Consider the following 12,281-nt stretch of genomic DNA (forward strand, 5'->3'; position numbering starts at 1 on the left):
TGCAAAATTTGTTGGTAGTCTTCAGACTTCATAATGCCATGCACACGGTCAAGCAGTCCAGTGCCAGAGGCAGCAAAACAACCCCAAAACATCAGGGAACCTCCGCCATGTTTGACTGTAGGGACCGTGTTCTTTTCTTTGAATGCCTCTTTTTTTTTTCCTGTAAACTCTATGTTGATGCCTTTGCCCAAAAAGCTCTTCTTTTGTCTCATCTGACCAGAGAACATTCTTCCAAAACGTTTTAGGCTTCTTCAGGTAAGTTTTGGCAAACTCCAGCCTGACTTTTTTATGTCTCGGGGTAAGAAGAGGGGTCTTCCTGGGTCTCCTACCATACAGTCCCTTTTCATTCAGACGCCGACGGATAGTATGGGTTGACACTGTTGTACCCTCGGACTGCAGGGCAGCTTGAACTTGTTTGGATGTTAGTCGACGTCCTTTATCCAACATCCGCACAATCTTGCATTGAAATCTCTTGTCAATTCTTCTTTTCCGTCCACATCTAGGGAGGTTAGCCACAGTGCCATGGGCTTTAAACTTCATGATGACACTGCGCACGGTAGACACAGGAACATTCAGGTCTTTGGAGATGGACTTGTAGCCTTGAGATTGCTCACGCTTCCTCACAATTTGGTTTCTCAAGTCCTCAGACAGTTCTTTGGTCTTCTTTCTTTTCTCCATGCTCAATGTGGTACACACAAGGACATAGGACAGAGGTTGATTCAACTTTAATCCATGTCAACTGGCTGCAAGTGTGATTTAGTTATTGCCAACACCTGTTAGGTGCCTCAGGTAAGTTATAGGTGCTGTTAATTACACAAATTAGAGAGCATCACATGGTTTTTCGAACAGTGCCAATACTTTTGTCCACCCCCTTTTTATGTTTGGTGTGGAATTATATCCAATTTGGCTTTAGGACAATTCTTTTTGTGTTTTTTCATTTAACCCTTCTGTTCTGTTTGGGTCATAGTGACCCGAACAGACTTTTTGCGGCCCTGTAGATTTTTTTCTGTAAGTCTATAAAACTTGAGACTCCTTGACTTTTCCTCATTTGGGGGGACCTACCTATGAGTATTCTTTTTTTTTTTGGTTACTTTTTGCTACACGCAAAAAGTTACACTTGTTGTGTTCGGGTCATAGTGACCCGACATCGTTTTTTACAGCTGTGAGGCCATATTTTCAGTGAAATAAAGGAGTTATAACCTCAGTTGGGTCTATTTATTGCATCTACTATTGTATATCAATTGATTTATTTCCTAAATTATTTCAATGGGGTCGTACACGCGGTCTACCGGGGGTATGCATTGAGATCTGCGCACCATAAAAATGGCTTTATAGTGATTATTTTTGGTGCGCAGTCTATTCTAAAATGTAGAGTGCATCCGGAGAGATCACTAGGTGTGCACTACACGTGTATATTATGCGCAGAACGGACTGCTCAGAACGCGCTGTCTAAGACTTTTTTTTTGTAAAGCTGAGCTGTAAAGTCTTGCAAATAATTTTTTTTTGCTAAGTAAGTCTGTCTTCCTGGCTTATCTGCTTGTTTTCAGAAGGGTTCTTATCTTCTCTGCTCTTATCAGTACACATATGCTAGCCCAGACATGTTACCTTTCAGTTTCTTTGGAGAGCAGCTGTGTGCTTCTACCCCCATGGCCTCTTCCGGCATCAAAAGAAAAAGATGCAGCTATTGCCCTTCTACTTGTGACAACAAGACGAGTATAACATGTTCTGGCTGTAAAACATTTCTATGCAAAAATCATGTGTATTGTTTTTCATGCAAGAATCCGTAAATTTATATGATCATGTAAATATATTCACATTGTAATGTTTATTATCTTAAATTTTTTATCACAAAATGTTTGATTTGATTTTTTTTTTTTTTTTTTTTTTTTTTTACAAAATATGTGTAGTTTTCTATTTTCGTTTTGCTCATTGGATGGATGTTTTTTCAGAATAAAAACAAAAAAAAAGATTTCTAGTTCTTTTTTCTTTTTTTTTTTTACTACCAAACATGTTCACAAACAGTCTAGTAAGCAAAAAGTATTAAAAAAAATGGAGTTAGAGTGTCTAAAATCAAGGTTTAATAAGCTGGGTCATAGTGACCCGGAACACTACAAGTGTATAGTAAATGCGAACAAAACAGCAGGGTTAAGACAAATTAACCCCTTCCCGACCTGTGACACAGCGTATGCGTCATGAAAGTCGGTGCCAATCCGACCTGTGACGCATATGCTGTGTCACAGAAAGATCGCGTCCCTGCAGGCCGGGTGAAAGGGTTAACTCCCATTTCACCCGATCTGCAGGGACAGGGGGAGTGGTAGTTTAGCCCAGGGGGGGTGGCTTCACCCCCTCGTGGCTACGATCGCTCTGATTGGCTGTTGAAAGTGAAACTGCCAATCAGAGCGATTTGTAATATTTCACCTAAAAAAATGGTGAAATATTACAATCCAGCCATGGCCGATGCTGCAATATCATCGGCCATGGCTGGAAATACTAATGTGCCCCCACCCCACCCCACCGATCGCCCCCCCAGCCCCCCGATCTGTGGCCCGCTCCCCTCCGTCCTGTGCTCCGCTCCCCCGTCCTCCTGCCCGCTCCCCCCGTGCTCCAATCACACCCCCCCGTGCTCCAATCAAACCCCCCCGCACTCCGATCCCCCCCCGTGCTCCGAACCACCCCCCCTGCACACCGATCCACCCCCCCTGCACACCGATCCACCCGCCCGCACACCGATCACTCTCCCCCATGCTCCGATCCCTCCCCCCCCTGCTCCGACGCCCCCCCGTGCCCTGATCTCCCCCCCCTGTGCCCTGATCTCCCCCCCTTATACTTACCGATCCTGGCGGGGTCCCGTCCGTCTTCTTCCCCGAGCGCCGCCATGTTCCAAAATGGCGGGCGCATGCGCAGTGCGCCCGCCGAATCTGCCGGCCGGCAGATTCGTTCCAATGTGAATTTTGATCACTGTGATATAATCTATCACAGTGGTCAAAATAAAAAAACAGTAAATGACCCCCCCCATTTGTCCCCCATAGATAGGGACAATAATAAAATAAAGAATTTTTTTTTTTTTTTCACTAAGGTTGGAGTTAGAACTAGGGTTAGGGTTAGGGGTAGGGTTAGGGGTAGGGTTAGGGGTAGGGTTAGGGGTAGGGGTAGGGGTAGGGTTAGGGGTAGGGTTAGGGGTAGGGTTAGGGGTAGGGGTAGGGTTAGGGGTAGGGTTAGGGGTAGGGTTAGGGGTAGGGTTAGGGTTTCGGTATGTGCACACGTATTCTGGTCCTCTGCGGATTTTTCCGCAGCGGATTTGATAAATCCGCAGTGCTAAACCGCTGCGGATTTATGGCAGATTTACCGCGGTTTTTCTGCGCATTTCACTGCGGTTTTACAACTGCGATTTTCTATTGGAGCAGTTGTAAAACCGCTGTGGAATCCGCAGAAAGAAGTGACATGCTGCGGAATGTAAACCGCTGCGTTTCCGTGCAGTTTTTCCGCAGCATGTGTACAGCGATTTTTGTTTCCCATAGGTTTACATTGAACTGTAAACTCATGGGAAACTGCTCCGGATCCGCAGCGTTTTCCGCAGCGTGTGCACATACCTTTAGAATTAGGCTATGTGCACACGGTGCGGATTTGGCTGCGGATCCGCAGCGGATTGGCCGCTGCGGATCCGCAGCAGTGTTCCATCAGGTTTACAGTACCATGTAAACCTATGGAAAACCAAATCCGCTGTGCCCATGGTGCGGAAAATACCGCACGGAAACGCTGCGTTGTATTTTCCGCAGCATGTCAATTCTTTGTGCGGATTCCGCAGCGTTTTACACCTATTCCTCAATAGGAATCCGCAGGTGAAATCCGCAGTAAATCCGCAGGTAAAACGCAGTGCCTTTTACCCGCGGATTTTTCAAAAATGGTGCGGAAAAATCTCACACGAATCCGCAACGTGGGTACATAGCCTTAGGGTTAGGGTTGGGTTGGAATTAGGGTTGTGGTTAGGGTTAGGGGTGTGTTGGGGTTAGGGTTGTGGTTAGGGGTGTGTTGCGGTTAGGGTTGTGGTTAGGGTTACGGCTACAGTTGGGATAAGGGTTAGGGGTGTGTTGGCGTTAGAATTGAGGGGTTTCCACTGTTTAGGCACATCAGGGGGTCTCCAAACGCAACATGGCGCCACCATTGATTCCAGCCAATCTTTCATTCAAAAAGTCAAATGGTGCTCCTTCCCTTCCGAGCCCCGACGTGTGCCCAAACAGTGGTTTACCCCCACATATGGGGTATCAGTGTACTCAGGACAAACTGGGCAACAATTACTGGGGTCCAATTTCTCCTGTTATCCTTGAGAAAATAAAAAATTGCTTGCTAAAACATCATTTTTGAGGAAAGTAAAATGATTTTTTATTTTCACGGCTCTGCGTTGTAAACGTCTGTGAAGCACTTGGGGGTTCAAAGTGCTCACCACATATCTAGATAAGTTCCTTGGGGGGTCTAGTTTCCAAAATGGGGTCACTTGTGGGGGGTTTCTACTGTTTAGGCACACCAGGGGCTCTGCAAACGCAACGTGACGCCCGCAGACCATTCCATCAAAGTCTGCATTTCAAAACGTCACTACTTGACTTCCGAGCCCCGACATGTGCCCAAACAGTGGTTTACCCCCACATATGGGGTATCAGCGTACTCAGGACAAACTGGGCAACAATTACTGGGGTCCAATTTCTCCTGTTACCCTTGAGAAAATAAAAAATTGCTTGCTAAAACATCATTTTTGAGGAAAGAAAAATGATTTTTTATTTTCACGGCTCTGCGTTGTAAACGTCTGTGAAGCACTTGGGGGTTCAAAGTGCTCACCTCACATCTAGATAAGTTCCTTTCGGGGTCTAGTTTCTAAAATGGGGTCACTTGTGGGGGGTTTCTACTGTTTAGCCACATCAGGGGCTCTGCAAACGCAACGTAACGCCCGCAGAGCATTCCATCAAAGTCTGCATTTCAAAATGTCACTACTTGACTTCCGAGCCCCGACATGTGCCCAAACTGTGGTTTACCCCCACATATGGGGTATCAGCGTACTCAGGAGAAACTGTACAACAACTTTTGGGGTCAAATTTCTCCTTTTACCCTTGGGAAAATAATAAATTGCAGGCTAAAAAATCATTTTAGAGAAAATAAAATTTTTATTTTATTTTCATGGCTCTGCGTTATAAACTTCTGTGAAGCACTTGGAAGTTCAAAGTCCTCACCACACATCTAGATTAGTTCCTTTAGGGGTCTAGTTTCCAAAATGGGGTCATATGTGGGGGATCTCCAATGTTTAGGCACACAGGGGCTCTCCAAACGTGACATGGTGTCCGCTAATGATTGGAGCTAATTTTCCATTTAAAAAGCCAATTGGCGTGCCTTCCCTTCCGAGCCCTGCCGTGCGCCCAAACAGTGGTTTACCCCCACATATGGGGTATCAGCGTACTCAGGACAAACTGGACAACAACATTTGCGGTCCAATTTCTCCTATTACCCTTGGCAAAATAGGAAATTCCAGGCTAAAAATCATTTTTGAGGAAAGAAAAATTATTTTTTATTTTCATGGCTCTGCATTATAAACTTCTGTGAAGCACCTGGGGGTTTAAAGTGCTCAATATGCATCTAGATAAGTTCCTTGGGGGGTCTAGTTTCCAAAATGGGGTCACTTGTGGGGGAGCTCCAATGCATAGGCACACAGGGGCTCTCTAAACGCGACATGGTGTCCGCTAACAATTGGAGCTAATTTTCCATTCAAAAAGTCAAATGGCGCGCCTTCCCTTCCGAGCCCTGCCGTGTGCCCAAACAGTGGTTTACCCCCACATATGAGGTATCGGCGTACTCGGGAGAAATTGCCCAACAAATTTTAGGATTCATTTTATCCTATTGCCCATGTGAAAATGAAAAACTGAGGCGAAAAGAATTTTTTTGTGAAAAAAAAAGTACTTTTTCATTTTTACAGATCAATTTGTGAAGCACCTGAGGGTTTAAAGTGCTCAATATGCATCTAGATAAGTTCCTTGGGGGGTCTAGTTTCCAAAATGGGGTCATTTGTGGGGGAGCTCCAATGTTTAGGCACACGGGGGCTCTCCAAACACGACATGGTGTCCGCTAACGATGGAGATAATTTTTCATTCAAAAAGTCAAATGGCGCTCCTTCCCTTCCGAACCTTACCATGTGCCCAAACAGTGGTTTACCCCCACATGTGAGGTATCGGCGTACTCATGAGAAATTGCCCAACAAATTTTAGGATCCATTTTATCCTGTTACCCATGTGAAAATGAAAAAAATTGAGGCTAAAAGAATTTTTTTGTGAAAAAAAAGTACTTTTTCATTTTTACGGATCAATTTGTGAAGCCCCCGGGGGTTCAAAGTTCTCACTATGCATCTAGATAAGTTCCTTGGGGCGTCTAGTTTCCAAAATGGGGTCACTTGTGGGGGAGCTCCAATTTTTAGGCACACGGGGGCTCTCCAAACGTGACATGGTGTCCGCTAAAGAGTGGAGCCAATTTTTCATTCAAAAAGTCAAATGGCGCTCCTTCCCTTCCAAGCCCTGCCGTGCGCCCAAACAGTGGTTTACCCCCACATATGAGGTATCAGCGTACTCAGGACAAATTGGACAACAACTTTCGTGGTTCAGTTTCTCCTTGTACCATTGGGAAAATAAAAAAAATGTTGCTAAAAGATAATTTTTGTGACTAAAAAGTTAAATGTTCATTTTTTCCTTCCATGTTGCTTCTGCTGCTGTGAAGCACCTGAAGGGTTAAAAAACTTCTTGAATGTGGTTTTGAGCACCTTGAGGGGTGCATTTTTTAGAATGGTGTCACTTTTGGGTATTTTCAGCCATATAGACCCCTCAAACTGACTTCAAATGTGAGGTGGTCCCTAAAAAAAATGGTTTTGTAAATTTCGTTGTAAAAATGAGAAATCGCTGGTCAAATTTTAACTCTTATAACTTCCTAGCAAAAAAAAATTTTGTTTCCAAAATTGTGCTGGTGTAAAGTAGACATGTGGGAAATGTTATTTATTAACTATTTTGTGTCACATAACTCTCTGGTTTAACAGAATAAAAATTCAAAATGTGAAAATTGCGAAATTTTCAAAATTTTCGCCAAATTTCCGTTTTTATCACAAATAAACGCAGAATTTATTGACCTAAATTTACCACTAACATGAAGCCCAATATGTCACGAAAAAACAATCTCAGAACCGCTAGGATCCGTTGAAGCGTTCCTGAGTTATTACCTCATAAAGGGACACTGGTCAGAATTGCAAAAAACGGCCAGGTCATTAAGGTCAAAATAGGCTGGGTCATGAAGGGGTTAAATGAAGATAATAATAACAAAGAATTTGTGTTTGCAATCATTTTCAGGAAGAAACTGAGTATTATCTGACAGAATTGCAGGGCTGTCAATACTTTTGGCCACAACTGTAACTGCACAAAATTTAGAAATAAACATTTCTGACATGCAAAAACAAACCCCCCAAAAATTAGTGACCAATATAGCCACCATTCTTTATCATGTCACTCAACAGCCTTCCATCCATAGATTCTGTCAGTTGCTTGATCTGTTTACGATCAACATTGCGTGCAGCAGCCACCACAGCCTCCCAGACACTGTTCCGAGAGGTGTACTGCTTTCCTCCCTGTAGATCTCACATTTTATGAGGGACCACAGGTATGGGGTTCAGATCAGGTGAACAAGGGGACCATGTCATTATTTTTTCTTCTTTGAGACCTTTACTGGCCAGCCACGCTGTGGAGTGGTTGGAGGCATGTGATGGAGCATTGTCCTGCATGAAAATCATGTTTTTCTTGAACGATACCGACTTCTTCCTGTACCACCAATTGAAGAAGTTGTCTTCCAGAAACTGGCAGTAGGTCTAGGAGCTTCAATCCATCCTCAACCCGAAAAGGTCCCACAAGTTCATCGTTGATGATACCAGCCCATACCAGTATCCCACCTCCACCTTGGTGGCGTCTGAGTCGGAGTGGAGCTCTCTGCCCTTTACTGATCCAGCCTCTGGCCCATCCATCTGGGCCATCAAGAGTCACTCTCATTTCATCAGTCCATAAAACCATTGAAAAGTCAGTCTTAAGATATTTCTTGGCACAGTCATGATGTTTTATCTTATGTTTCTTGCTCAAAGGTGGTCGTTTTTCAGCCTTCCTTACCTTGGCCATGTCCCTGAGTATCACACACCTTGTGCTTTTTGTTACTCCAGTAACGCTGCAGCTCTGAAATATGGCAAAACTGGTGGCAAATGGCATCTTGGCAGCTTCACGTTTGATTTTCCTCAATTCATGGGCAGTTTTTTTGCGCTTCTTTTGCCCAACACGCTTCTTGCGACCCTGTTGGCTATTTGCCATGAAACGCTTGATTGTTTGGTGATCACGCTTCAAAAGTTTGGCAATTTCAAGACTGCTGCATCCCTCTGCAAACATCTCACAATTTTGGACTTTTCAGAGCCTGTCAAATCTCTCTTCTGACCCATTTTGCCAAAGGAAAGGAAGTTGCCTAATAATTAAGCACACCTTATATAGGGTGTTGATGTCATTAGACAACACCCTTCCTCATTACAGAGATGCACATCTCCTGATTTACTTAAACTGGCAATTGGCTCTCAAGCCTGTATAGCTTGGAGTAGGACAACATGTATAAAAAGTATCATGTGATCAAAATACAACTTGCCTAATAATTCTGCACACAGTGTATTAGTAGTGGGACCATCCTGCCTGGGTATACTTTGTAGTGGTGGGATGGATTGTATGCTCTTTTGATCAAAATAATGTCAACTAAGCCCCCCATGTGTTTTTCTGAACATGATCTATTACTATTTATTTACATACTGCAGGGTATTTGCTAATTGTTTTTATCCTAGGTTTTGTCTCTTAATGGCCACAGTGTGAATGTGCTCCTACACATTGCACTTATACCAACAGGTGCGCTTGTTCATGTCTTTGGTTCAATTTTAACAACCATTACACAATACCTGGCTGCTGTGTGAGAGCTGTTCTTTTAGGATAGGTTTTACTCCGATTTCTCTCTACCCTTTGATCAGGCCGGGGAAGCTGGATGGACAGGTCTCTGCACATCTGTGAGGCAGTCCTACCACTGGGAATAACAGAACAGATTGGATTTTCAATGCATAATGAAAGAGTTAATGAAAACATCTGTACATGCATGCAAATCACATAAACTGTTTATAACTGAAGACGTTCAACATGATCACCAGAAGTAACCTTTAAAATGTAATAAATATGAAAGTGAGAAGGAATCAGACTCACAGGAGATCTTAAAGGAAATAGAATGGCGACTGAGCTTTATGAATGCACTGAACACCACAAATGCAATCAATAATAGCCCCAGGAAGCAATACGTCTAATAAACTCGCAAAAAAAGATATTAATATATCTATCTACACTATGTAAGACATGCTTGCCTATAGGCATATACGGTAATCATTCACCTGTATCGATGTCTGGAGCCTAAGGAGCCAAGTTTACTAAGCTTCCTTGACAATGTGCTGGAATCATTTTCAGGAATCCTTGATGGGAAAAATATGAAAAAAAAAAAATGTCACAAAAGCAATAGTTATATCAGTGTTCCCAAAAGAGTGACTCGGAAACAATATGGCTCTCCGGCTGGTCTTAGCACGAACACTGGGGAAAAAACATAACATTTCTTTCACATCTTTATTATCATTTCTTATACCTTATAATATGCCAAGCTGTTTTTTTGAGACTCACTTGGTAAAAAGTGTTAAGAAGTAACCATTGTTTACATTTATTTTTCATAAATCAGTAGTACACATGAAAATTAGAAATTTTGTAATATATCTTATCAGAGAAGTCTGCTTCTATCTACTCATGGGCTGATCTTTCACTCTATTCAGTGGTAAAATGTGTCTTCAGTGAATACAGAATTTCCCATTACTGAGATAACAGTTGGTGCTTATAAGATTCTATGGAGAAGCGAGGAGATGGAGGAGCTAGAGACAAGCAGACATTCTGCTGCAAGTTCTCATGAAAGGATAGTTACACTATCAGGACCCTAGGTTTATGCAGTATATTAGTATTACATTTCTATTATTATACTGTGTGGCAGGACACCGTTCTAATGATCTTACTATGTATATTCTTTAGAAACCTAAAAAAACCCAGCACAAATAACAAAAAAACAAAACATCATTATCAATAGATCTACAAAGCTAAAGCTATAAAAATATATAATTTATTAATCAAATTAGTTTTATTGAACAAAGTATGACTTTTTTTATGCATAAATATAAAAAAACAGGCAGGGAGCCACATACTACATATTGTAAGGGGAATAACAGACAAGGGCTAACAGCCCGCTATAAAAGTATATACCGTAATTAGATTAAAGCTGTATGAATATGCATGTAGAGGAATAGAATAGTAAAGTGGAATCAAGATACTATGGAAGTGTATATAAATGCTACGTGATTAGGGATATTGTGATTAACAGAAAAATATATAAATCTGAACATAATACACCATTATAGTAAATTGGGATGAGCCATTCCTAATAGAGAGAGCCCCCACTCCAACGTACGTTTCGCACAGAGCTTTTTTAAGGAGTGATGTATATTCACATATATGCATGTATATTCATTTATATGAGATCAACTTAAAAAATAAATAATGCCATTTTGAGCACTATCGTGGGAGGCACGATAGAGAGATGAAGGGCCCATTTATAAAGGGCTTGGCCACTTTATCTTTATTTTAGCAAGTGGACATGATTTTGGGGAATTTACTAATATGCAAGTATTGCAGGTTCTCCTTCTTCCTCACAGACTGTATAGCTCTCCTGTTCTCAAAACATCAGTGGATGAAGAAGCATGTGACCAGACGGTCAACCTCCTCCAACTGAAAATCAGTATTCATATGTTAGGTGTTTTTCAATTTGAGGAGGCGGATGGACAGGTCACATGCTCCTACATTGGCAGCCATTTTGAGAGCTGTGCAGTCTGTAGAGAAGGCAGGACAAACACGAGTAGGAGAAGAACCTGTAACACTTATATATTCCCGAGAGCCACAAAATCATGTCCTCAACACGTCTGTTAAAATAAAGATGAAGTGACCAACCCCTTTAAGATATAGCAGTAATGGTCTCTTCAGGATCACTGACATCCACTGAAACCAATAGCTGCTCAGTAATTTTTCATCTTTCCTGCAGAAATACAGTAGTGAAGGAATATTGGTATTACCTCCTCGCCTCACCTCAGACAGCTGATTATAGAGAGTCCCTGAGGTACAGAAATTTTAATTTCTAGCTTTACTTTTAAAAGACTTTGTAAAATGTATTTAAACTGATTTTTTGTTTTTTTTATGTAAAGAATGTAACTTCATGAGCCGAATAATTGTACTGGCAGGTACAGTGCATACGATGCTACTTATATACCATATGTAGCTGCATTGTTTTTACATCTGCCGGATGAATAAAGCCACTTTCATATTACAGTGATATGTTATAAGGAGACAGTGTTATCAGGTGATATTTCTTCAGCTTGATTATACAATTATTATCTTATAAGTTTGTGACCGAATGAGCAAATATCATATGATCTGAATGAAGTCATTCGATGGTCAGTACATTACCATGGGTATTTCTATCACTGATGCTTCTTTATATCAAATTATATTAGATTAATAACTGCATTTATGTAGGGGTGAAGCTTTTATGAAAAAATAACCATAAAACAGTTTAGTGCAATAATCGGGTCTCAGGTCTTCATGGTGCCTGGCACGTGGTACATGACAGGCAGTGCGGAGGTTTAGAAACAACGTGTGCCTCCTCCTGATAGACAGGCAAGGAAGAGCGGTGCTAAAACATGAAAAGAATGTGCTTTTTCACAGCAAACTACACCCACACAGCAAAACTATGAAGCACTGAAACCCATCATTTTACCAGCTGGGCTGCTGTGCTGTCACTCTGCTCTATGCGATTCTGCGGTGATGATACAGATACAGTGGGGCAAAAAAGTATTTAGTCAGTCAGCAATAGTGCAAGTTCCACCACTTAAAAAGATGAGAGGCGTCTGTAATTTACATCATAGGTAGACCTCAACTATGGGAGACAAACTGAGGAAAAAAAATCCAGAAAATCACATTGTCTGTTTTTTTAACATTTTATTTGCATATTATGGTGGAAAATAAGTATTTGGTCAGAAACAAAATTTCATCTCAATACTTGGTAATATATCCTTTGTTGGCAATGACAGAGGTCAAACGTTTTCTGTAAGTCTTCACAAGGTT

The 12,281-nt window shown here is 41.9% G+C and overlaps 1 protein-coding gene across 3 annotated transcripts in view; it reads right to left on the bottom strand.

Annotated features, from left to right (window-relative positions):
- Positions 1 to 12,281, bottom strand: part of EPB41L4A (erythrocyte membrane protein band 4.1 like 4A) — a 466,075-nt gene that overhangs the window by 70,429 nt on the left and 383,365 nt on the right. For all 3 annotated transcript variants that reach the window (XM_069752770.1, XM_069752780.1, XM_069752789.1), the window contains 2 exons: positions 9,467 to 9,544; positions 8,990 to 9,111 (listed from right to left, as the gene is read on the bottom strand). In XM_069752770.1, coding sequence (XP_069608871.1) covers positions 8,990 to 9,111; positions 9,467 to 9,544 — 200 coding nt within the window. The remainder of the gene's footprint in view (positions 1 to 8,989; positions 9,112 to 9,466; positions 9,545 to 12,281) is intronic.

Source organism: Ranitomeya imitator, chromosome 1 (assembly GCF_032444005.1).
Source record: "Ranitomeya imitator isolate aRanImi1 chromosome 1, aRanImi1.pri, whole genome shotgun sequence".
In the NCBI taxonomy this organism is placed as follows: Eukaryota; Metazoa; Chordata; class Amphibia; order Anura; family Dendrobatidae; genus Ranitomeya; species Ranitomeya imitator.